Genomic DNA, 27,364 nt, shown 5'->3' on the forward strand with positions numbered 1-27,364 from the left:
TATTTCCTGTCATCAAACCGGAAACGGAAGTGGATCAAAAAAATTCCGAAAGTGCACCCGGACCGCGCATGCGCGAAAAGACCGCAGCCCGTAGGACTACGGGCTCGGCGCTTAACCGTTGGATTTAACGGCCCGTAGAACTACGGGCCCGGCGGTAAAGGTGTTAAACACCAATAGAACATCTCTTGGGGATTATTGCTGGCTTTAAAAGACAGTTGCACGATGTGAAGTGGAGAGTGTTGGTGCAAGTTACGAGCTGGCTCCACCTGTTGTTTTGGGAGCCGTCATCAGTTGTTTCAGGCTGCTCTGGTGGGGTGGGGGTGTGCGTCGTGGGCGTGGCTGGGTTAGTGTGGGTGTCGGGACGTCGGCCACGGGGATGTCCGCTGAGGACTGAGGGTCTTTCTCCACTGAGACGGTCCGGCACCAAGCCTTCCTTGTTCAAGTTCAACTCAGAGTATGGACAGCTCACCTGACTACACACACAAACACACATGCACGCACACACACATTTCTGACTGTTATAAACAAATGAAGTCTATCAAATATTTAGAGAAAGGTGCTTTAATGTTGTGTTTATACGTGAGGAAAGGAAAAGTGTGTTACTAACGTATAGTGGGTTCCATAGCGTGGTCCTCTGACATGGCCGACCCCATTGCATCCTGGGGTAGGACAGCCTTGTCCTGGAGGTACCGGCGTGTCCGTGGAGCCTAAGATGCACATTCATCAGGTAGAGTTAATAACACTGAAACCTGATGAGATGAAGACCACTGCCATTTTGACTGAATTATACAATCCTTTCTTGTCCTCCTAAATCATCGAGGAGCTAAGCAGAGGCAGCAACAGCGCTGACTCGTCAATTCATTCAGATTTAAGATGTCCATGTTGAAGATCCTCAACTGACTTCAGTAACTAAAGCCTAATTTATACACCGTTATACAATGGTGTCACTCTGTCGCTAGCCGACATGAGCCAATCTACAAGCTCACAATGCGTCGTGAGCTTGTAGATCTGCTCGTCGTAAGCGACACAGCCGCATGACGGGGTATAAATCATACTTTACATTGCTGGCTGTCACAATGAAGGCAGAAGGCGAGACGATGTGTGTTAAATTCAATTAAATTCAATTAATAAGTGTGTATGTGAATGAGGCGTGCAAGTATGTGTGCGTGCATATCACACCGTTGGGGTACTGCAGGGGATGTCCAGTCTTCTGACACCAGCCCATAGGGTGCAGCTCCGGACAGTCGGTGTCCACCCAGTAGTCATACTCTGAAACCCATCCATCAAAGTGGATCTACATGACACAAAGGGAGAGCGAGAGCCAATTATCCATAAAACCACGACCACAAAGTCATCATACGAGACGGTCGACGTGCTTCTCTAGAAAGACGTCGTTTGTACCTTCAGCCGGTGTTCCTCTGTGTCGACTATAGTTGTCACGCGGATAAGCATGGGATTCCTCTTATCAACGGCTTCCAGCTTCATCCCATACTGGAAGCCATGAGGAGGCCGCTGGAACAAAACAACACATAATGGCGATCAGGGTGAGAGGTTAGTGCGAGCTGCAACTCATACGTCAGTAAGCCTTTTATATCAATGAATCGATTAACTGTTTGCATCGCGAAGCGTTGTGAGCTTGTAGATCTGCTATTTTCATTATTTATTTATTTTTAAACTTTTTGCCTTTAATGACATGCCCAATACAGGGATAAATTATTTATCGTTTTTTATTAAATAATCGCTAAGTGATTATTTCCTATAATCAATTAAATCAATTAGCTTGATTAACTGTTGTAAACCTATGTGTCAGTCCATTTTATCTGCAAAAGGCTGAAGGTGGCAGTTGAGTTTTGGAGGATATCAGCCAACCCAGTGGACAAACCCTTCTGGCCCCTACGAGGTGCTGTAATAGAATATGCATGCCATCTGTACGTAGGAGTACGAGTGTCTCACCGGTTTGAAAGCCCGCGCGGGGGCAGCTTGTGTCCCCGTCTCTTCAAGGTATTTCTCCCAGGAGAAGCTCTTGGGATGCTTATATTCTGAGGTGCGGAAACACACGACAAGCCTGTCAGTCATTTAACCACTTTCAACATGCTGTCCCTATATGGGGTATGGCATTATAGGTGCATTTCTTTAAAAGAAAAATGAGGCACCGTGATGCGATGGGTTTAGAGCTTGTAGACATCATCGTTGACTAAGTATAAAATAAGCCAATCGGCAAGCTCATAATGCATCAAGTTGCAACGCGTGGTGAGCTTGTAGATATTTGCAAAGAATGTAGAAAAAATAAAGTGCTGGTTGGATGTAAGGGGATATTCATTTGTACGATTCCCTGTGTCTATAGAACAGGATCAGTTAATGGGTCAAAGGGCTTAACATAACAAACACTTCAACCTAAGACTTGAACAGCACTTTCTACAGCCAATATTAGCCTTTCACATTCTGGAGTAAACTGGTAGTATATTGGTAGTTTTAACTGTTATTTAACCCAAGAAGAAATGACTTTAAATGTTCACTATATATATGTATATATACTGTATATACACACAAAGATAAAAGATGAATACCCTCTATCTATCTATAATTTATTCATGTAGCCAATTTTCTTTATAGTCGACTACAGTTCAGTATTGCTCTCTCATACATATTAGGGATTCAACTACACACTGTTCATAAAAGTGAAGAAAAAACTCAAATGTTTGCGTACGTGTCCTACCAGCTGGGGTGGTGAGGGTTAGTTCTGCCTCCTCACAGAATCCTACAGGATGAATGTATGGACTGCTGGCATCACACCTGAACACACGTGAACACCAGGGTTATGAAACTTAACAGTAAAATCCTCAGTGTTTATTTATCCATTTGTCCCTCTCAGAGTAATATCTGCAATCCGGTTCTCCAACCCGGGTCCACCGTGCGAGCACCAAACTTTTTACTGTTGAGCTATAACAGAGAGCTCATTTGGGAAGGCAAGATATTTCAATTTCATGCAATACCAGAAATGCCCCCCCCCCACCCCTCCCAACTGTTTACTGTACATATTTTTCTTTTAGACCACTACTCGTTTATATGATGTTTTTGCACATTATTGTATGTCATTGTTTGTCTTTAAATGATTCGATGAATTGAATACACACTACCCCAATGGAAACAAGCTATAGTGCTTTCTTGGGTGTATCCTTTTAGTACTTCTGTGCTTTTTTTCAAACTGTTAATAAAGTTTTCAATCAATCAATCAATCAAAAACCTCTTGTCAACCAGTAGTGGTCCTACCTTAACCACTTAAACCCTCTATTTTCAGTAAAACTGACCTGAGTTACAACTGTACTTGGACCACTTTTTCTGTCTACACCAAATCTCTTCGCCAAAAATTAGCAGATCTACAAGCTCACAAAGTTGTGCTGCGTTGTGGGCTTGTAGATCGGCTATTTTTGGTGAAAGAAACGAAAATAAACCATTCATTCATTCATTCATTCAAGAGCGGGGAGACAACTGTGTAACTATTGTGTTAACATACACTATTATACAGATAACCATTTATTCACACACACAGTTAGTTATGGATTGCAGCTTTAAAATAACACTCAGGATTTTACTGTGTATGCCTTTCAGATGCTGTATGGACATTCAGCCTCAGTATACAGCGCTACAGTGTGTATGGCTATTGTCCAACCAACACCCACACCTTCACGGCTCCTACCAATAATCGTATGTGTCTTCCCAGTTGTCAAAATGAATGAGGAGTCGGTTGTCAACGACACCAGCAATGGTTGCTACGCAGATCAAGGACGGGTTCTTTCTGTCTACAGCCTCCAGCTTCATCCCCGCACGGAAACCAGATGGAGTCACAGACTAGAAAAGAAAACACACATTCTATGACTACTCATTTCACATTAAATCTCCAAATGGATGAGAAAAACCAAAACATTGTGAAAATGAATAGCACAATAAGGACTCACTGTGTTGAGGCTCTTGAAGAGATGTTTGGGAGCCAGGTGTCCTCTGCAGTTCTTCACATACATGCTCCAGTTAAACTCCCCATCCTTACAACCTTCACACACACACGCACACACGCACACGCACACGCACACGCGCACACACACACACACACACACACACACACACACACACACACACACACACACACACACACACAGTTTTGTGCCTGTCATCTCAGGTTCTCTTGCTGTCATTTGTGATGACGGGTAGCTGGTGTGTTAATGTCTGAGTGTGTGGGTATTTCTATAGATGCAATTGTACCTTTAGGTAGCAGTAGTTTGTGTCCCATCTTCTCACACCAACCAGCTGGCTTCACATCCCACGAGTCGGCGTTGGTCCAGAAGTCATAGCACTCTGGGTAGCCATCGAAGTGGAGCCTTATCCTATAGCCTTGAATCTGCACGGCGGGATGCCAAGGCAGGAGTAAGTCACGGTAAAATCCCCAGTGTTTGAGTGTACAAATGTGGTCCAATTGTACACTCTAGTGTTACAAATGGATAAACGACCACAGACAATTTGACTGTGTGGGGTTATATACATACTGTATGTATGTAACATACATGTTCTTCTTACCTCTGCCACAGTGAGTACACAGAACAGAGATGGGTGACAGGGGTCTAATCCTTCAAGCTTCATCCCCACTTTGAAGCTATTCCTGCTCTGAGGAAAGGACTGTGCTACACACGCATGCACGCACACACACACACACACACACACACACGCACACGCACACGCACACGCACACGCAGTCACGCACACACACAATTGTTGTATTACATGGAGGAGCTAAAGAAGGACATTGATTTCCAACTGTATAACCCTGAATGTGTGTGTAGTTTTTGGGCAGAAATACCTCTTTGAAAAGCTTCACAGGGGCAGCTATGGCTCTCTCCTCTTCTAGGTAGGCGGGCCAGCTCCACGCTCGCTTCTTATTGGGCGGGGCAGGTACTGGAGATAAGTCAAAACAAGATCTGCTATGAGTGAGGGTGTTTCTCATTTTTAAGTATTCCACGCCAATTATTCTGTTTTTAGAAAGTACAGGTGAACACCCACCACAAACTATATCTGGGACAGATACTGAAGCCTACGCCTTATATGCTCAGGTTGATTGGTTCAGTTTGCGTTAGCTCAGTCTCCACGGAGTAAGATTCTGAAAACACTGCTCACTCATTTTACGTATACAGCTACATTGGCGTGCAAAATAATGAGATGCACAAAAATAGCTTATCCAGAATAAAACTTTATCTATGATTTGACCAATTATCTACACAACGTGTGTTAACATATCACATTGTGGCAGGTTTTTCCTTTTGCAACTGAGTGTACAAATTCATTTGGTTACATTTGTACTCTCTCAAGAGTTAAATTGACCACTTAAACTCTATATACTTAGCTGACTGGAGTCCACCAAGGGTCTATACTAGGCCACCTCCTTTTTTCCCTGTACACCAAATAGCTTCGTAGAAAATAGCCGGCTATTTTTACCTCATGTTCACCCCAGAATAGGGACGCTGGGGTTCATGTGGTTAAATTGAGGATTTTACAGAGTAGTCAAGCAGTGGAATGCTTCTGGATGACATAATCAATCAGTGCTGCAGAGGACCCTGGCTCTACCACCGTCACTCCCCCATTCCTTCATCCTAAACACTCAAATCCTCAGTGCCTTCCCTTTTCTTACAGTGACAGCATTGTGACATACCAAGTTTGGCCATTTTGGCAGCTCTCCTGCCTTTGGAAGCCTTGGTCTTTTCCTGTGAACCAAAAGAACAAACCAAATTACAACTTTTTTTTTAAAGGAAAAACAAGAAGCAGCGTTCACTGCCCTTACACTGTAGAATCCTGACTGTTCATTTAACTCCGAGAGTATACAACTGTAACCAAATAGACTCGTAAAGGTCTATTTGGTTACGTTTGTATATTCTTAAGAGTTCCAAATGGATAAGTGAGCAGAGGATTTTACTGTTTACATGCTTGGTTTTGATTCATAGAGCGAGAAAGCAGAGAGGCTTAGAGAATATAAACAACTCCTTCAATTTGTATGAAACCTGAATATTTTCATACGTACACCCGAGTAATTACAACGTAGCTATACTGAACCTGTAAACCCGTCAAATACAGGGCAAGACTCAGCAAGCTTGTGTACTGTGGTGAACTGAACAGTGATGGTACATTTTGACAAAGATCGTATTATTCGTCCTCACTTCTTCTTCTTCCTCTCCTCGGTTTTCTTCTTCCTCTTCACCAGAATCCATGTAGATCTTCCTCTTTTTACGCACTCGTTTACCAAGCTTTTCACCCTCCACTGCCTGACTCTCCCTGGGCTCCCCTGGAGAAGACCTGCAGAAGTCATGCAAGACTGGTGTTCAGCTAGGGCTGGGCGATATGACTTCAAATCAATATCACGATTAATTCTAACTTTTGCCTTTATTATGATTAATTAATTATATATATTTTTTACAAATAGTGAAAATATCAGCTCTACATGCTCACAATGTGTCGCATCGCGACACATTGTGAGCATGTAGAGCTGATATTTTCACTATTCTGTACGCCACCAATGTACAACTGTATATAATACGTGGTTAAACGGTTAATCGATTCAGTCAATTATAAAAAAAACTAAATGAGCAAGATTAAGTCGGTTATTGGTTTTAAACATGTCCAACCTCAAGAGAGCACGGCATTGCACCACAACAACAGCATGAATAATACAGAGACAGAGGATGTGAGTTCACCTGCCACTGGAAGGCTGGGCACAGAGGGAGCTGCAGAATTTGCCCTGCAGTAGGGGAGTATCTCGAGGAACGTGGCCACCACAGGCCCCACAGCGTGGCATCTCTGCACTGGCACTCATGTTTGAACTGGAGCCCACCTCAATGCTGGGTCCAACCTCCACACTAGGACCCTCCATACTGGGACCCTCCTCAAGAGATAATAGCACAGGACCAGGGGGCGCTGCAGAACAGAGTAAACACAAGGCATGAAACGTAACCAGTAACCACTTAAGCCCTATGTACTTCGTCATACGACAAATGCCCAAAATAGCCAATCTACAAACTCACAATGCGCCGTGATGCGGCGTGTTGTGGCTTGTAGATCTGCTATTCTCGCAATTTTTGAATGTTTTTGCCTATAATGACATGCCCAAAATATGGACGCCAGGTTGGAAGTAGTGAAACTGTGCACGGCATTTAACATAAGCACATTCATAAATATGGTATGCAGGATTGGCCTCATAACAATGGTGTAAGTATTTAGTTAGTACTGTCGGCACTTTACCCTGCGAAGACCCTGGCTTGCTCTGACTGGCTGGAGCCGAAGCTTTGCCAGTCTCTGATTGGCCCTCTGGTGGAGGGGTGGGACTGTGAGACGGTGCTGGGTCCAAGGTCTCAGAAGTAGGCTCTGCCTCCTGCCCTTTGACCTCTGGGTCTGTGACAATCTCTAGAGTTCCAAACTCTGTCATGCGGAACTGTGAGATACAAGGAGGGGGGGGGGATGCTTATTTGTGTGTACAAACACAGAAACACACAGATGCACATGAAGGGAGAGGGATTTTCCTCTCACAAGAGCAATCTTCAGCATACCCTTATGTCACTGCCTGGCAGTGTGGCTATGCCATCCTTCCAATCCAGAGCCCCCATCATGTCAAACTCTGGACCCTGAGAAGGGCCTTCACTTGGGGGAGTGTCAGTCATCACTACTCCTCTGCTCCCTGCTCTACTGACCTCCTGAAAAGACAGGGGGATAAAAGACCCAGTTACAAATGTTCTAGAACCTTTAGGGTCATCTAAAATACACCATCCAGACTACATGTGTGATTTACTGCACCATTGTATTTACTCTGGGCAATGGTGTAAAGTAACAAAGTACATTTACTCAAGTGCTGTACTTAAGTACAATTTTAAGGTATTATTTTTTTTACTTTACTTGAGTATTTCAAATTTTCAATACTTTCCCTTCTACTCCGCTACATCTCAGAGGCCAATATTGTACTTTTAGTCCACTACAATTATTTGAAAACTTTCGTAACTAGTTACTTTGCAGATATACATTATTACATTATAAAACGTACATTAGCCACTTTAGCCCTATTTTATACCTCAAACATTTTAGTACTTTTACTTTTGGTACTTATAGTATATTTTGATGCCAACACTTTTGTACTTTTACTCAAGTAACATTTTAAACACGTGCCTTTTACTTGTAACAGAGTATTTTATATTGTGCTATTGCTACTTTTACTTAAGTAAAATAACTAAGTAATTGTTCCACCACTGACTGTGGGCGATTATAGGAGGCCGTTTTCTATTTCTAAAATAACATGAAAAGTAATCATCACTCTAGAGTCCTAGCCTAGGGTCTAGGGTCTAGGAAGATTCTACTGTATATTCACTTGTTAAATTATGTCTTGCACTGCATCACCGCTGGAGGGCGCCAGTGTGCTGGCTTGCAGGATACACCATGCACTTCGATTTCAGACAAAACAGTCAATAATAATAATGTTTTGCAGGTCAACTAACAGCCAAATGCACACACACACGGTCTCATGGGGATAAATCTCCATCAACATCATTGACAAACACGAAGAAAGATGTGCCAACTTTAAGTTAACGACACAACTTCATCTTTTCCTTGTTTTAACAGTATCTCCTCAAATCGGCCGTTTGCCCGGTCATGGACAAACGTGGCGTTTAATTGTTCATCAGTTTCAAAGCGAACGTTGTTTTCCGCGCCGATTGGTCCAACTTGAAAGCGTTTTAATCAAATTAACATCACGATATAACGTTTTAGTCTTGACGCATGTTCAACATTGAATTTAGGTTGCATTTCACGTTCGCCTGGTAGTTAATAATCACGTGAGAAGTAAATTGCAGTCAAAGCTATGTGATCACGATCAAGTCAGACTTCCCACCCCGGGACCTCAGTTTTATTCTGAGCCATAAATAAAGTGTATGTAAGAGCGCCCATGATTAGCATTCGTCTTATACAAAATGGCGGAGCATAGGAAAGAAGAGGCCAACCAACACGTTTAAACTATGTAAATTACTAAAGTTGACCCTCTAAACAAATGACACGAGGCACGTACATGCCAAACAAAGGCCAGTGTGTGTCATGTAATTTCCTGATGGAGTGTTTTCTGTCACTCTGGCCGTTTTCTTTACTTTCCCCTTGTCACGGAATGTCAGCCCAGGTTGTGCTGCTAGCTGCCATAAAGCTAGCAGCTCCTTAGCTAGCTCGATCCGTTCACTTCTATTGATGATGGCTAGACAGGCTAGCGACACATTAGCACTGGAGCTATAAGGACAATCTGGAATCAATAAGTTTAGCGCTTAACAACAAGGGGGAAATGCATTCTAACGGCCCGCAGACAGTTTGCATTGAATGAAACGCGCGTGTAATAAACACTGCGTTATTGTTCCCCACATGCAATAGTGTTGCCTCATTAATTTCTTCAATAGAAACTTGAAAAAACCGATTTATTCTCGCCTGTTTTAAATCAAAGTGGAAAATAGTGAGATCTAATATTGCGCACCCCAAAAAATAAACACAGGTTTATCAGACGTCACTGCCATTTAACGGCAATAAATGAGCATCGCGGTCTATTATTCTTTGTAAATTATCCAACTCACCTCGTTTCTGTTTTAACTCTTATTAGAGCTGGATATAGAGAGATGCGCATGCGTGTCATGTGCGCTGCCTGACAACTTTGGATCTCGGAAAACTTCAGCTTTTCTGCTTCACTGATATCGACGATGATGATGATGATGATGATGATCAATAGGGAAAAGAAAACTTCACCTTTTCTTCTTCACTATAATGATGATGATGATCAATAGGGAAAACTTCAGCTTCTGCTTCACTGTATTATCGATGATGATGATGATAGGGAAAACTTCAGCACTATCGACCATCAATGTGGAACAATGTGGAACATATAAGCACCATCGATGATGGTCCATATCGATCCGAGTATAATAACACTCAGAACTCAACACAGACCATCACAGTCGCTGTGATGTGATGGTCAGTGTTAGTGAGTGCAGGACAGGAGCGCTGCCTGAGTGACCGCAATAATAACGTCCCTGTCTGTCGTCAAGCGACAGTCCTGGGATGCTTTATAAATGTCATTGTCAAACAACAACACTGTCGCACTCTGTGTATGAGCACTCACACATAAACCCAAATACAGCCTGAAGAGACGCCTCCTCCTGCCTCATATGTTACAAAAGTAACAGGCCTCTGACTGCCTCATTTTATTGCGTAGCACGACGTAATGTAGTGTCGCTTGTCGACAAGAACAGATCTACAAGCTGACGCGTCGCACCACCGACGTCGTGCGATGCCGTATTTAAAATGACCGTGCTGCTCAGTTGCCAACCAATAATGTCCTGTATGTGCTTCCTACAAAACCCATGTAGTGTTGCCTTATATAATAATAATAAAGGCCCATATCTTGACACATCAGGCGGACATCCTTCACATTAACAGAACATCAACCTTTCAGTACAATATTGCTTTCCAGACACCAAGGTGTAGAGAAGAGCGGCGCCGATTTAACTAAGCGCTAAACTTCGTTGACTTTGAACTCTTTGATCAACCGGGCTAAGGAAGTATGTTGGGCGGCCAATAATAGTCATAGAGTGAGTGTATAATGATGTTTGAGTGACCAAGTCTCACTCACTAAACCATTTATTCTTCCATTACAGGGTGGGGCTAGTTTCTGCCGAATAATCTAAACTACGCACCCGCAAACAGAACGTTACGGGCCGTGTTTAGCTGTGATAGATTAGGTCTACTGCAGTTGTGAAAACACAGTCACTACTACGTGTTAAAACGTGACTTATTGCTGCCTGCATGGTTTTTGTTTGCTTCAGACAACAGATCGTATGGGTAATACTAGTAGTAGGGCTGGTACACAGTGTTGCCAGATTCTGCGACAGAAATAAGCAACCAGGTCTATGAAAAAAATGCCCAAAAGAAGCGAGGCTACGGCTATTTGAAAATAGCCGCTCTTCAAGCTCGTTGTGAGCTTGTAGGTCTGCTATTTTCAACAACTAAAAAAATAGGTAATTTTGGGATATCTTTAAACATTTTAACCAATACATACTCGTATGGGGGATCCCCGGCACAAAATATGTTCAGATCATGGTGGTGCGGACAAATACATTAATACATTATGGGAGTCCTTGCCATGAAAATGTTTGAGAACCACTGGTTTAAACAACATTAGGAAACAAGCCCAAATAAGCAACTACACTTTAGAAACAATCCCAAAAAAACGCAACCCGCAACTACCAATATTTACAAGCGACTTTACAGAAAAACAAGCCCAAAGTCGCTTATAATAAGCGGACATGGCAACCCTGCTGCTACAACGTAAAATCACATCAACGTTACAGCTTATGCTTATGTTCGCCTCTAGATGGCAGCATACGTCCAAACTCCCGAGGATTAAGAGAGTCGCAGCATTGGTGCAGCCTGCGTTATTATTGCAAAACAACATAAAATGCAAACCATGAGATGGCATTCAAAGGCAAAGTGGTCGATTCTAAGGTAAGAGGGCGATCAATGCAAACAAGATGTACACGTGTCACTAAAACTGTTCAGGGTGTCAGGGTCGACGACTATACGCTACAAAGTCTGATGCGATAGTAAATAAATAGAACATTGAATAGCTACCTGTTTTGTTTTGGCTACAAGGTGATTGACTTGCACTATGAACTACTCCGAATCATACTATATGCAACAGATTACAGCAGGATTTGCAGCCTGCTTTGCTTGCACATCATCTGCAGGAGGCAACCGTAGGCAGGTTCGGTTCACATACTAGCCTATAGGCAGTTTATTAGAACTATGCAATAATATGCTTATTGGACAGATTAATATTAATATGCACACCCCTCTCTGTCACTCTTTCAGACCGTGCTAGTCCATTTGCTGCTTTGTCTGGTCATTTTTTACTCTCTCTACTACATGATTGGAAGCGTGTGCTTTGGTGCCTTCAGGTAAGAATCTCTACTCTACTCTCTCTCTCTCTCTCTCTCTCACACACACACACACACACACACACACACACACACACACACACACACACACACACACACACACACACACACACACACACCAAAGTTTTGCCAGGTAAATAATGGGCCATACAGTAATTTCTCATGAGCAGTCATTTGTTTCTTATCCATTTTTATCTGGTCCCAATCCATACATTGTCATCGTCTTGGAACTTTTAACCTAAACCCCTAACCCACTTATTTAGGTTGGACCACTTTGATGGACTGATTCCATTTGACTTTAAGACAGAGCCTGCAGAATCTAATTCTAAATACTTAGGTAAGCACAATTTAACAGACAACATGATAAGTAATGAGGATACCAGTGTTGCGTTGTGACTGATGTGTTGTTTTTTCTTCAGTAAACCTGCTGTCCATGGAGCTAACTTACTTCTTCAGTGGCCTGCTGTTTGCTGCAGTGGTAAGGAGATGGGTCTGGGATTATGCCCTCACCGTCACTCTGCTCCATGTACTGCTCACCAGTTTAGGTGAACACACAAACACATGCACTACCACTTATACATTGGGACAGACATTATTGAAATAATACTGATATTTTCACTGAATTACATTTGCAGACCACACACATTCTCCTTTTAAACACATTATTGTAATATAAAATCTTATAGCATATTTTTGCAGACCTACTAACATACACATGCATGATGATGATTATTCTTCTTTTATTCTAATTCCATACTTTTAAAATGCAATGTGTGTTACAGTGATGTTTGAGTTTCCCGTGGTGTGGCAATGGTGGCTGGCTCTGGGTAAGACCAGGATGATTCTTCTCATAGTCATAGTTACGTTCAATATTATAGGACCAGTTCTTAATGCTGTTGGGTTTCATGTTTCGCAGGCAGCGGTTTGTTTCTGATGATCTGCAATGGTCAGCTGATTGCTTACTTCACTTGCCAGAGTGACCAGAGTTATCCCCTCTTCAGCAGCTACTGAGATACACGCACATGCTGATTGATTCTCTCTCCCTCTCTCTTTCTCTCTCTTCAACCAAAGCTTGATGCACAGTGTTTTGGTTAAGAGATAGAAATGATCAGACTAAAAGATTTATGTGCCCTTTCACAGTGCCTCTGAGGTGATGTGCTTTTTGTGGAACTGTCAAACTTGAAACAATGCTACCTCCCCATCACACACAAAATACATACTTTGAGGCCACTTTGGCAAATTCTCTCGAATTTTAAAGAGACCAAACAGAATGTTTTTTAGTGTAATGGATGCAAAGAATGTTCTGCTTTTTTGCTGGTGATTCAGTATATGAAGACAGCCTGAGTATCAGGCTCCTGGTGACTCTAAAACAGGCCTCTGTTTTGGCCTATTACTCTTGAACCGTAGCTCATGCAATCAAAATATTTATTTCCCTGGATTCCTTGGATCACGATGCAACTCCACATACAGTAAAGGCCTGGGCGATTTGTGCCATACTAGATTTTCCATTTCAGTTTTCTTCAAAAACATACTTTTTGCTACCACTCCTACAAATTTTGTCCAAAAGTCAGGTTTGGCAGATTCCATTCCAGTTGGCTATGACTGCCGTTTTAAATTTTGCGGGCCCTGGGTTGGATATGCGCTTCGAGGAGCTCAGATCAGCCCCCCCGCCCAAAAAATTATAAACTAACAAAAAAAACAAATGCAATATAAACATTCGGACACTGCCTCACTGCAGGGAAGAATAGTCTACTCAAGTATTTAGAAAAACCTAATTTAATTCAAAAAATATGCATTTTAACAAATAAGGATTTGGCCCAACAATTACAGTTTATGATGTGTGGTTATCTGTGGTAGTGGCTCTGTCACCACTGGGGGAATGTATGAGAATCCTAGGAAGGCCTCAGTAGCTCCCTCCTGGCACCTGTCACTGAAGCCCACAGAGGCTGGTAGCGGCTGTAGTGTGAACACAGGGTCAATGTAGCGGACATCCCATGGGCCAGCCTGAGAAAATAGAGGAATGAATTTACACTCAGATATATTGTACACTCGATTTGAAAATAAAAGATACGATTTATTTTATTTTATTACGATGTTAAACTTACTTTCTTGTTTTATATTTGTGAGAACCTTGTACTGCACACGCCCTACTTGGGTTTCTCACCTGCACTTATTTGTGTGTCTTTTTAAATTGTTACCATATGTAATGTTTTTATTGTGCAAATAAATAAAACAAAACAAAACAAAACAAAACATCTTCTATTTAGCTCTGAGAGATAGAGATACTTACTACACTGGGGACAAATGGAGGTGTGACTTTCTTGGCCAGTAGGTCATCCCAGTTGATGGACAGGAAGAATGGATGACTCTGCAGCTCTTCCTGGAATTATACAGGAAGTCCTTAGCTCAGTGATAACATCTGAGTGTGTGCAGGTGGGTAAGCACACAAGTACATTTGTCTCCTTTTTTGTTTTGCTTTTGTTTGTTTGTTTGTATACTTACAAAGTCACAGTTCCGCCCTATGCGATTGGCACAGTCCCTTTCCAACAGTCCTTTCAACAGGGAACGAGCAGCCTGGGACACTCCAGGACCGAGTATCAGGGGAGCATGAAGGATGTTGTCATACATCTGTGCTTTACTACGACTGTAGAACGGAGGCTGGGGAAACCAAGGAAGATGGGGGAGACTTGATAAATAGCCTGGGGTGACCAGGGATTTTGCCACTCACTCACAGTGTAATGTATATATTCTGTGAGAAGAAAGAATATATCCCCACACGTTTTTTTTGCTCCCAAGGTGATTTTAATGGTACAGCGTTTCGACCTCAAAGGTCTTTATTAGGTAGCCTACATCCAATGCACCAGATGAAGAACTTGATTCGTTGTACCATTTAAATCACTTTGGGAGCAAAAAGAAAAACTGAGCAGATACTGTCTTTTCATTTACTAATCCTGCACATCCAATATTTTGGATGTGCGTGCATTTCCCCAGACTGCCTGCATAATTTATATTCTCATACACAATACACACATGCTTCTAAACACATGCTCACCTACCAGCCCATAGAGCATCTCGAACAGTACACAACCCAGGCTCCACCAGTCCACTGTAGGAGTGTAGATATGACCCCGAAGCACCTCCGGAGCCGAGTACTCAGGAGTCCCACAGAAAGTCTGCATAGTACCTCCAATGGCCACGCCCTCTTTACACAGCCCAAAGTCAGTCAACATCACATTACCTCCACTGTCCAGCAAGATGTTTTCTGGTTTAAGGTCCCTGAGGGAGGGAGACACAAGATCTTTATTTTAACACATTTTAAAAAAATTCAAAAATAGCCCTACAAGCTCTCAACACATTTTTATTAAAAAAATTCAAGTGTTTGGTATTTTGACTTGCCCATTGGTGAAAAAGTTTTAAAACCAGTTTACCCCACCCACCCTTCTTTAAATACAATTACATATCATTCTCAATGGGATTTTAATTATGTCATCAAACATGAGGTAGAAGTTGGGCGAAGTCAAATAGTGGGAAATTCATATGTAAAGAAATTAACTGAGCGAAGAAATACACTGTGTGTGTGTGTGTGTGTGTGTGTGTGTGTGTGTGTGTGTGTGTGTGTGTGTGTGTGTGTGTGTGTGTGTGTGTGTGTGTGTACGTGTGTGTGTGTGTGTGTGTGTGTGTGTGTGTGTGTGTGTGTGTGTGTGTGTGTGTGTGTGTGTGTGTGTGTGTGTGTGTGTGTGTGTGTTTGTGGACCTGTAAACAATATTAAGGGAGTGGAGATAACCCAGTGCAGAGGCCATCTCTGCTGCATAGAATTTGGCTCTGGGTTCATGAAATGACCCTTCTCTCTGAAGGTGGTAGAACAGCTGAGGATAAAACATATTAGCAGTCAAATGAAAAGTTTCACAAAGAACAAGGAAAAGGTCAACAGACTACAATTTTAACAACTTAAACCCTCAAGTCTTAGTGAGACGGACCTGAGTTGCAACTGTAGTTGGACTGCTTTTTTTCCTGTCTACACCAAATCTCTTCCAGCCCATCTACAAGCTCACAACGCATCCATCCATCATGTTTGGGTGTCATGATGATGATGCAACAGGTTACTGTGTTTCCTCTGATATTATATATCTTGACATTACCTACTATACTGGGAATAATTCTTCACATACCTCCCCTCCATTGAGGTAGTCCAGGACAAAGTAGAGAGCGTTTGTTGTTTGGAAAGAGAAGTGTAGGCCCACCAGGAATGGATGTTGCAGTCCCTTTAATAGTACACTCCTCTCTACCATCACATGTCTCTGCTACAGAGGGAAGAGCATGTGGTCACATCAGTGGTGGAAGAAGTACTCACATTTTTTTACTTCAGTAAAAGTATAAATACCGCAATATATGAAAACTCCATTACACGTAAAAGTATTGTATTAAAAGATTACTTGAGTAAAGTATGAAAGTATTGGCATCAAAATATACTTAAAGTACCAAAAGTAAAAGTACTCATTATGCAGACTGTCCCATTTCACAAGTTTAAATGTATAAAATGCTTTTGAAAATAGCAGATCTACAAGCTCACAACGCATCGCGATGCGACCGTTGTGAGCTTGTAAATCGTCTATTTTCAAATAGCCAAAGTATAGGGCTGAAGTGATTATTGTATTTTTTTTGTAATAATAATCAAAACCTACAAAATAACTAGTATCTAAAGTTTTCAAATAATTGTAGTGGAGTACAAAAGTACAATATTTGCCTCAGAGATGTAGTGGAGTAGAAGTAAAAGTACTGAAATTAGGAAATACTCCAGTAAAGTAAAAACACCTCAAAAGTGTATTTAAGTACAGTACATGTACCTAGTTACTTTACACCACTGGAACATATGATACACAGAGAACCCCACAGACAGAGACTGATAGGCAAGCACACAGACAGGTAAGTGACGTTGAGAAACATACCTCTTTCCTCTTGAGAATGCCCTTTTTCTGGAGTACCTTCACAGCATAGTAAACTCCACTTTCTCTGTGTCTGGCCAGCAGCACCTGTAACAATTAAGAACCTCATGTTTACATTCAGGTGGTAGACCTTTAGCCCTTTAACACTCATATTGAGAGGATAGAACACCTGTCTGATTGGTCACAGTGGCAGTATGGTCCCATCTCGGCCACCCTGCTGAAGAATCAAGAATCAAGAAGGTTTGTCACCGCTCAAACGGGTACAGGCAGAGAAATGCAGGTGTGGTAAGGTCCGCAATACTGTATTAACAGAACATAACAATAACAACAATAATAAATATAAACATAAAGATATACTAATAAGATAAAGATAGAGATAATCAAGATAAATTCCCACAAGGATCAAGGTTATTATAGTTTTAGTTCAATTTAGTTTTGACTTTATCTTTATCAACTTCAGTTAGTTCATTTTTTAATTAGTATCTAAAGTGCGTTTGCTAGTTTAGCTTAGCTTAGTTTAGTTTTTATTTTGTGAAAATGCTCTGTTTTGGTTTAGTTTGTAGGCCTATTAGTTTTAGTGTTTTTTTTTCTTCTTCATAATATGGGGTATTTCTGAGGGGCAAGAATCGAAAAGGTCAGAAAAGCTATTGTGTAATAAAAAACTAAATTTTATTTACAGTTAAAACAGGCACAGTTAAACAATAGATTTCATAACAAAACCATAATAGAGGCTTATGTATGGAATAAATTGACAAAGACTAAAACTAAGTTACTATGATTTTAGTTAGTTTTGTAAGCAGTAAGCACACGATACAAATAAAAACAAGTAAAGACTTGTTTCTATTTTTATTCCAGTTAACTACAATGTCTTTTTAATTTGTTTTAGTTATTTCGTTACTTTATAACTATAATAACCTTGGTCTGGATTTATGGAATGTGCGATGCTGCGCTTAAAAGCTCACCCAGTGACCCAGGTCCTTGTGTGTACAAGTACTCAAAACTACCAAACACACAAAATAATATGGTTCCCACCTGTCCAAAGCTTCCTTTGCCGATAACTTTGAGGTAGTTGAAATCTGATGGTTTCACCCTGGTGAGCATATCAGAAAGAGTGTCAATTTGTTTTAGAATCATAGATGTTTCTAGATAGTATAGTCAATAAATATAAATTACTTACTGAATATCAGCAGTGTTCACTGAGCTTTGCAGATCCTGACAGAGAGAGAAAGAGTGTTTATGAAACATGTTGGTTGCATGAACAAACAAATAGCCAACAGTTTTTCAACCCCTTCTACTCACCAGATTGTTTTCTTCTTCCTGCTCTTCTCTCAAACTTCCATCTGACTGAAGGATTTTCTGGCTATCCAGGCTTTGAGGTTAACAATGAATGTGAGTATGTGAGTAATGGTCATCTTCAATTTAAATCATTCTGAAACATTTGGGCAAAATCTAATGTAATTGACTTACTGGCAGTGATGACAGAGGTGTTGACTGGAAACAAGCTTGTGGAAGTTGTGGATTAAGTCACTGAATCCCCTTTTCTTCCCTTTGAGCAAAACTGTAGGACAAGAAAGTTTGAATCCTTATCCTTACATAAGTGTTCCACAGCTGACTGTTAATCATCTCTACTTTACTTTATATGGCTTCATGCTTTATGTCTTGTCTTGTTTATTAAGATGTTTTAACTTAAAAAATGATTGCTCTATAAAAACATATTTCTCGATAAACTATTACCTGAGAAAAATGACACAATCCCCCTCATTTTGGGCTTTGTCGTTGGCTGTCGATCACGAGTCATCATATAAAAAAGGATAGAAGTCCAGAGAGGTCCTGGCGAAATCCAGAAGAAAACCTATAAAGGTGGAAGAGGTGGAATTATCCAGCTCTGGAGTTCTGCACCGCTGACGCTTGTCAATGCAGTGAGCTCTAGCTGTCTGTAGCTATTAAAACCTTTCCTGCCCCCCTCCCAAAACACACTCCACCACTCCCCGGTGTGACGTAACTGTGACATGGTTCAGATCCAGACTACTGGAGTCCCCCTCAACACCCCCACCCCCAAAAACTGGCTGACATACTGTAACTCTAACCCTAATCCTGACCTACTGATCCAATCTACTGGATTGTTTCATGCTTTACTAGGGGTACAACAGTTAATTGAACTAATCGACTTAATCAATATGATAGATAATTTATTAAAATAAGAATGAATAATCTATCCCTATTTTGGGCATGTAATAATATACAAAAAGCTTCCATTTTTTTGTAACAATGCGATCCGTTGTGAGCTTGAAGATATGCTCTTTTAACTATTTTTGCAGAGCACCGTTGTGCAACGAAGTATAGAATAGGTTCTAAGACATTATTAGATTTGTTGACATATTTTTTTAATATATATATTTAAAGAATATATATATAATTGCAAAGAAAATAATCGATAGTAGCAGCACTAGTGGCAGCACTAATATTGAGGCAATATGTACGGCATTGTGTGTGAGTGTGTGTGCGTGTGTGTGCGTATATATATATGGTATATGGTTGGTCTGATTACCTCAAAAGACTGAGTTAACAAAACAGGAACAGAAATTAATGAACAACACCATTGAGAATCTGTGTATGATTGTGCACGCGCACGCACACATGCATGCAAGTGTGTGTGTGTGTGTGTATGTGTGTGTGTGTGTGTGTGTGTGTGTGTGTGTGTGTGTGTGTGTGTGTGTGTGTGTGTGTGTGTGTGTGTGTGTGTGTGTGTGTGTGTGTGTGTGTGTGTGTGTGTGTGTGTGTGTGTGTGTGTGTGTGTGTGTGTGTGTGTGTGTGTGTGTGTGCGTGTGTGTGTGTGTGTGTGTGTGTGTGTTGTGTGTTCTATGTGTTTGACCCCCACAATCACACACAAAGAATGGAAGTGACATCATTTTCTAGGGCACCAGCTTTACAGGACGCAACCTGGTTTGGAAGCTAAGTAACCCAGTCTAAGGATAGACAGTCATAGGGTGTGTGCAATGCTAGACAGCATTCCAGCATGTTACACGTTCTACTTTATCTCTCCTCATGTCTCTTATGTATGGCCCCTGTCTGTGTGAATGACGGAACCTGTCTAGACCATAGCAGACCTACACGGCAGTATTATGACCAAATGACTTCGCCATTTCACATTCACCTACTTTCACCATAATCTTTCAATGCCTCTTTTGGGGGTGATACTTTAATTATGCAGTACACACAAACAGAGACATTCTATGTCATCAACCAGTCTAAATGCACCAAGTGAAGCGTGAATTACATCATCATTAACGGATATATACTGTACATAAAACACACACAATTAAAGACAAATAGATTTGGGAAATGTGACAGTCTGTAGTGAACAAGATGTTCTTATGTATGAATGAAAAAGACAGAGACTGAGAGGGAGAGAGAGGGGGAGAGAGGGAGAGAGAGAGAGAGAGAGAGAGAGAGAGAGAGAGAGAGAGAGAGAGAGAGAGATCATGTGGTGATCCAGCAGATGGAAGTTGGAACTGTAGGAAGACATACATGACTAGGCTAGAGAAATGCCCCATAACCTCATGTACTGGTGCCTTGGGGATAATGGCAGAGCCTTATAGAATGAGAAATCAATAGAGAGAACAAGACCTGATTTAACCACATGAACCCTAGTGTCCTTGTTCTGGGGCAAACATGTTAGATCAGCAGTTTTCAGCAAAGAGATTTAGTATAAAGGGGAAAAAAAGTAGGGCACCTACTAGTACAGACCGAATCATCATGACATCACCACAACCAAAAATGTATTTCCGGGTATCTAACGCCGGCAACGTCACATTGGAGGTTGACAAACTGGACATGTAGCTCATGTTCTGGACACTTAATTTTATATTGTATAAATATCCATTGACATTCTACCCGGAAATAGTGTGTTTACATTCTCATGTGGTGTATTGTAGTCTGGAAACCGTTTAACAAAGTTTTTTTTTTTTTTTTAAGGGGTATTTTATTGGGTCATTTTAACATCAAATCTGGCTTTTGTGTGCACCCCAGTTTTTAAGTTGCTTGATTCAATATTTAGACATTTGATATTCATTTTATCAGACACGCTCCTCTCTTATATTGTTCACTTTTATAGCCAACCTAGTTTTCTGCTTTGTGCAGAGTTAAACAACGGTTACTAAGCCCAAATGAAAGGGCAGAGAGAGGAGTGAGTCTAAGGCATTACTCGTACCAAATGTCTTTTAAGGTGATTTATTTTACTAATAACACATACAATACATTTAGGTAAATAGGTAATAAAACCTGGTAAGAGAGAAAACAAGCACAGAACATTCACAGTATTAAGATATGACTTCATCCCATTATGAACACATCAAACATACAATCATTTACAATGCTTTACTTACTATTGACTTTCCACTCTCTTCCAGATGATCAATGGGTCACTCAAGAACCCATATTCGAGGGACAACCCATGGCATAGTTACTTATTAGAATCTGAGTCTCTGTTCTGAGACCTTCCTAATTTATAAACTTCTCACACAAGGTCCGCCTCTAGCAACAGGAAGTTCCGGTTACCCACAAAGCCTTGCGATTCCTTGCCATTTCCTGTCACGGTGGAGCCAGACTGCATTATGCAGTCAAATCAGTTGCTTTGTTCTTACACAAAGCTTTTGTCTCTTATCTAGAAAGCTACCCCCGCTCGGAGTTGCTATCTCTTTTGTTTAGAAACCCCTCACCTGATAGCGAGACCTGTTCCCTGTCTTCCACGCAAAGGCCTATTGTCTCTGGCATGCAAGAACCCTTTGAAGCACGTAGCTCAGCAGGGAGTCTACTGTGGGCTTTTGGTCAGCTATTGACTTTTACAGTTGCCTAGTGTCCCACTAGCTTAACTTAATTAGAATATTTTGGTATATCCTAAAGAATGATAAAAGCACATTACTATGAACAATAATAATTCACTTTTCTCTAGCCCTATGGCTTGGATAATTGAACACCTCCCACCTGAGATAACTGAACCATGTTCAGTTCTCTCACAACCACCCTCTACTAACACCATTTTTCGGTGAGCTTTTTTGGCTTCTTAAATCATGGCTTTGGGAAGTTCGATTTCATCTATGTAAACTGCTCTGATCCCACACTCATACAGGTTACATTCTCAACACAGTTTTCACTCATTGTCATTAAGTGGCTCTAAACCCATATTTTGGAATAATTTACAGTTCAACTTAACTTTCTCAATTTGTAATTTTTAAACTTTTTTAATAATCCAAATTGATTTTGGAAACCTTTCCTCCTCCCACTGTTTCCCTAGTAAGTCAATGTCCTATTTAGGGCATGTTGCCATGGCAATTGACATAGTAACTTGGGTAAAGGGTTTAAAAGATTTTAAAATGGCTGATCTACAATCTTACCTTTAAGAAACTTCACTCTGCATTTAAACCCACATCCCAAAATGCTTTTTATACAATCAACAAATAATAATTCAAAAGGGCCTGATTGCTCAGTCCACATCAGTACTGAATAATTTTGTTGTTATGGAAGAACCTTCCAAATTATTGTTGCATTTTGACTTAGTGGCATATTGTCGGCAGTAAATTAATACATTTCATTATGCAAGTTATTTCTTCTGGTAATATCGTAAACACTACAAATGATACATTCATTTACACAATATCTCTCGAAATTCCTAAGTAAACAGTCGCTCAAATAAGACATTTCGATTTTTTAGACACCACGTTGGCATCTTTTTCGCTTATTGTCCGCACCGCGTACCACTGTTCACAGCTACTAACTGGATAGACCTGTTAGTCAAGCCTGTTCGTTTGTCAGTGTCACTTTGCTGGCACCACCAGCCACCAGTGGAACTGCAATCCCACCACCAGCCCGCGCTGATGACTGTGGTGGGACAGTGACTTTCTGCTTCAACTTTTCCTTCTTCCCTCGCAATTTCCCCACGACCCACCGGGCTGGTGCGAAGGGTTTACGTGGCTTGCAGGTTTCACATTTGCATTTTTTCAGGAGGTCAAGAGGCTTGCAGTTTGCACAATCGCATTTGACTGGTCTGGCTCTTGTCGCTACTGACCTCCCACCTTGGCCCAACAGGGCTTCAGGCTCGGGGCAAAGGCTACCTTTCTTAGGTGGTGCCACGACGCTCTGCACTGGGGTGATGTCGGTGTGTGCATTGGTGTCGGTCTTCCCCTCGGCTTTCTCCGTAGGCGTCTCTACTTCGACCGTCACGTCCCCCGCGGCGCCCTCTGGGTGGATCTCCTCTGCAGCTGTCTCTTTAATCTTCACCTTCTTTTTTGTAGTTACAGCCCCACCAAAATAAAGCACTTTCTTCGCCTGGATTTTGGCGGTCAGAACTGTAAGGACCCGACGTTGCAATCCGCCCCTCTCTTTCCGAGCAGGCGCACGGATGCCAAGATTGACCCACTCAGACTTCTTTCTGAGGGGTTTTGGGGGAGCTGGTCTGGCGCCCAGTCCCCGTTTTCGGACAGACCCGACCGATCTGCCTCCGGCTTGCCGCCTGCCACCTTGGTTATACGGGCGCTTGGAGCGAACGCCACCCTTGACAGGCCTGACTGGTCTGCTTTGGGCCATCTGCCTGCCACCTTTCTTAGACGGGCGCTTGGAGCGAACGCCACCCTTCTCCTCCGTGTTGAGTGGGCTGGCGGCGACGTCCGTCGCAGCAGTGGCGTCCACTGACGCCCTCTCCTGGTTCAGCGACCTCCAGTGACTGGCTCCCCTCTGCGTCGATTGGGTTGGTGAAGACTTTCTCCGCCGTGGCGACGTCCATTGGAGCTGCCTTCCTGGCGGTCTGCTCATCTGCGACGTTGGCTCCCTCTGGAACCACCCCCTCGGCCTCCGCAGGCGTCTCGTCTCCCGGTCCAGCTCCATCGATCACCAGTGGCACCTTTGCAGCTGCTCTCTCGATCGCAGCGTGGAATGGGGTCTCTCCTGGTTCAGTGACCTCCAGTCGCTGGCACCCCTCTGTGTTGAGTGGATTGGTGGCGACGTCTGTCGCAGCAGTGGCGTCCTCTGACGCCCTCGTGAAGAGTGGGTTGGTAGCGACGTCCTCTGGAACCTCCGTCGTGAAGAGTGGGTTGGAAGCGACGTCCTCTGCGCTTTCCCAGCGTGTCGTCATGAGGAGATATCCCTCCGCCGCGTTGTCCATCGAAGCTGCTCTCCTGGCTGCCAGTTCTGCGACCACCATGGCAGCAGCTGCTGGTCCATCTGTAGGTGTGACATCCCTACCCCCCTCCCTCACAGCAGGGAGTTCACCCACTTTGGGATGTGTGAAGCGGGACCCATATTCTTCCTGGGCCGCTTCAAACCAGACCTGCCTCAATGTTTCGTCATACTCTTGGCAACAGTCATCCTGCATCCTGTAGATCTCAGATGAACTTTCTTCATCAATTTCTAGTATGGCGATAGAATATGTAACAACCTTAAGGAATCTAGCTAATTCGGCTCTTAGCTCCCTTACCGCCCTTTCTTTTGGTAAATCCAGCAGGACAATAAACTTTACTTCCCTCCTAAAAACTGCTTGAGCTGCTTCACACTTCCCTATTAACTCAGCTAACACTTCCATCTCCCCTGTTTGGGTATAAGGTCTGTTAGTTAGTCTTAATTCAATGGGCTGTGACAGTAATCGTCAGTTATTTTTAGCAAGTAACAGTGTTGTTTCAGCCTTTAGCTATATAACAACAATAATTAATTAACACTGTGTTTAACCTGTAAAATAGCACCCACCCTATCAGCATTCCACGCAAGAAGCCTTTTAATGGTCTACTTACATTAGTTAATTTTGTTAATTAATACTGGATAGGATATATTTTGCTCTACCAATGTACATTCTAGTATTTAACCCACAATGATTACCATTGATCCCCTGTTCTTGTACACTAATCATCTAGTTACTCACAGTATCAGTCTATCATAAAGTCTGGTTAAACAGTGTATTACACTGGCAGAATCCTCCCCCAACCCTTATCAGTAAACAAAGGGGGGACAGACTTTCTGTCTCCCAGGTAAACAAAGAGAATGCTAATTGTATTTCCCCACCACCCAGGTCAGGGGCAACAATCACCTCTCTGTCAATAATGGCAGTTAGCTAGCAGCTAGCACTAATATGCTAGACAATAGAACTGCTTAGCTTAGCTAGCCACGCTAAAGGTAGCTCTCAGGTCGGATGGCTTTAGCTTCTAACCTTCTCTGGTACACTAATCAAACTCTTAGCGGTAGCCTGGCTACAAAACCTGTGGTTAGCCTCTAGCTTCTCCCTCAGCTCCTTATCCTTAGCTCAGACAATAGAATCTGTTGGCACGCAGCATCCCCAAATCTACAGTCCTTTCTCCACACTTTTTGCAAACTGTGGGGCTTTGTTCATAGCACCTGGTTGGTTCTCTTCCCGGTAGGCTCCTCACGGTAGCGCCCGTACGGTCTCGACAATAGTAGCTGTCCTTTTCAAGCAACAGCTGTCTCCGTCCTTTCCGCCGGCTCCGCGTCCCCTGTCTCCTCCGTGGATCTGACCTTCTCCAGGCTGTGTTAGTTGAGACTCTTTGTCCCTACACCGACACCTTTGGTGCTGATAAAACCTATATTAAACCTGTCCCATAACCAGGCTAATAAGTATTTTATTTTGTTACGACTCACTCCTAAGGCTATAGGAGATTTTTATGCTATGTTATCTCACTAGATAACACACATTAAATCCAGCCTCTAATGGTTTTCACCATCAGACTATTGGCAGGATCATACAATTATGTGATCCGCTTACAGGACTGACCTAATACCTTTCTAGAATCACATAGGCTCCAAGGGTTCATAATTGTTTAATTACTCTGTAACACTCAATTACTATGTAATTTTACTTTAATTACTGCGTAACACTTAAACTCGAAAGATAATCTAGTAGTTTAATGACTTGGTAATTTCTTTAATTACTGCGTAACACTTAAACTCGAAAGAAATCTAGTAGTTTAATGACTAGGTAATCAATACTTAAACTCTGAAGGCCTTATTAAAAACCAGCATAGTTTAATAAATGCGTAATTAAACGCTTTAAACTCAGTAAAGCCTCCCACAGAGGCATTAATAGTTTAATAACTCTGTAATAAGCGGAGTTCAAACACAGTGTCATTCGCTTATTAACTCTAAGATGCCCCCCACGAGGACACTACAGCCTTATTACCGTGTAACAAGCAGAGTTCCAATTACTAAACTCAGATAAGTTTCCCTGAGACTATCAATAGTTTATTACTGTGTTATACCACGTATAACACGGTTAATCAATTTAAACTCATAGATGTCTCTCTTAAGAGACACTACAGTTTAATCACTTAAACTCTAGCTAATCTCCTCCGGAGATTACGTTAGTTTTATTACTGCGTAATTTAACGCTTAAACCCTAAAGAAATCCCCTCCGGGGATTACAATAGTTTTATTACTGTGTTATACTTCTGTATAACACGGCTATTCTGCCTAAAACTCATAGATGCCTCCTCCGGGGGCATAAATAGTTTTATTACTGTTCACTTTTATAGCCAACCTAGTTTTCTGCTTTGTGCAGAGTTAAACAACGGTTACTAAGCCCAAATGAAAGGGCAGAGAGAGGAGTGAGTCTAAGGCATTACTCGTACCAAATGTCTTTTAAGGTGATTTATTTTACTAATAACACATACAATACATTTAGGTAAATAGGTAATAAAACCTGGTAAGAGAGAAAACAAGCACAGAACATTCACAGTATTAAGATATGACTTCATCCCATTATGAACACATCAAACATACAATCATTTACAATGCTTTACTTACTATTGACTTTCCACTCTCTTCCAGATGATCAATGGGTCACTCAAGAACCCATATTCGAGGGACAACCCATGGCATAGTTACTTATTAGAATCTGAGTCTCTGTTCTGAGACCTTCCTAATTTATAAACTTCTCACACAAGGTCCGCCTCTAGCAACAGGAAGTTCCGGTTACCCACAAAGCCTTGCGATTCCTTGCCATTTCCTGTCACGGTGGAGCCAGACTGCATTATGCAGTCAAATCAGTTGCTTTGTTCTTACACAAAGCTTTTGTCTCTTATCTAGAAAGCTACCCCCGCTCGGAGTTGCTATCTCTTTTGTTTAGAAACCCCTCACCTGATAGCGAGACCTGTTCCCTGTCTTCCACGCAAAGGCCTATTGTCTCTGGCATGCAAGAACCCTTTGAAGCACGTAGCTCAGCAGGGAGTCTACTGTGGGCTTTTGGTCAGCTATTGACTTTTACAGTTGCCTAGTGTCCCACTAGCTTAACTTAATTAGAATATTTTGGTATATCCTAAAGAATGATAAAAGCACATTACTATGAACAATAATAATTCACTTTTCTCTAGCCCTATGGCTTGGATAATTGAACATATATAAACCCATTGAACTTCAAACTCAATT

At 42.0% G+C, this 27,364-nt stretch overlaps 3 protein-coding genes across 3 annotated transcripts; 1 reads left to right on the forward strand and 2 right to left on the reverse strand.

The window, feature by feature from the left end:
- Positions 1–123: 123 nt before the first annotated feature.
- l3mbtl1b (L3MBTL histone methyl-lysine binding protein 1b) lies at positions 124–10,248 on the reverse strand. The gene is made up of 17 exons (XM_080425891.1): positions 9,627–10,248; positions 7,581–7,724; positions 7,276–7,465; positions 6,732–6,951; positions 6,198–6,333; positions 5,696–5,747; positions 4,850–4,944; positions 4,570–4,692; positions 4,258–4,393; positions 3,957–4,048; positions 3,698–3,849; positions 2,717–2,793; positions 1,954–2,039; positions 1,402–1,512; positions 1,180–1,294; positions 608–707; positions 124–473 (listed from the first exon to the last, which is right to left on the reverse strand). The coding sequence occupies exons 2-17, from the start codon at positions 7,689–7,691 to the stop codon at positions 164–166; spliced, it is 2,106 nt and encodes a 701-aa protein (XP_080282017.1). The 5' UTR covers positions 7,692–7,724; positions 9,627–10,248; the 3' UTR covers positions 124–163.
- Positions 10,249–11,476: 1,228 nt separating this feature from the next.
- On the forward strand, positions 11,477–13,334 carry LOC308083317 (putative transmembrane protein 244). The gene is made up of 6 exons (XM_080425597.1): positions 11,477–11,550; positions 11,917–12,002; positions 12,266–12,339; positions 12,422–12,547; positions 12,785–12,829; positions 12,919–13,334. Exons 1-6 carry the CDS (start codon positions 11,518–11,520, stop codon positions 13,011–13,013), a joined length of 459 nt encoding a protein of 152 aa, XP_080281723.1. The 5' UTR covers positions 11,477–11,517; the 3' UTR covers positions 13,014–13,334.
- Positions 13,335–13,814: 480 nt separating this feature from the next.
- On the reverse strand, positions 13,815–18,845 carry sgk2b (serum/glucocorticoid regulated kinase 2b). The gene is made up of 12 exons (XM_080426229.1): positions 18,680–18,845; positions 18,413–18,503; positions 18,245–18,314; positions 18,123–18,157; positions 17,978–18,035; positions 16,949–17,032; positions 16,172–16,303; positions 15,756–15,868; positions 15,059–15,278; positions 14,505–14,660; positions 14,293–14,382; positions 13,815–14,006 (listed from the first exon to the last, which is right to left on the reverse strand). The coding sequence occupies exons 1-12, from the start codon at positions 18,744–18,746 to the stop codon at positions 13,827–13,829; spliced, it is 1,296 nt and encodes a 431-aa protein (XP_080282355.1). The 5' UTR covers positions 18,747–18,845; the 3' UTR covers positions 13,815–13,826.
- Positions 18,846–27,364: the final 8,519 nt, after the last annotated feature.

The sequence above is a fragment of the Gymnoscopelus braueri genome, assembly GCF_963280865.1.
Source record: "Gymnoscopelus braueri genome assembly, chromosome: 4".
Taxonomy (NCBI): Eukaryota; Metazoa; Chordata; class Actinopteri; order Myctophiformes; family Myctophidae; genus Gymnoscopelus; species Gymnoscopelus braueri.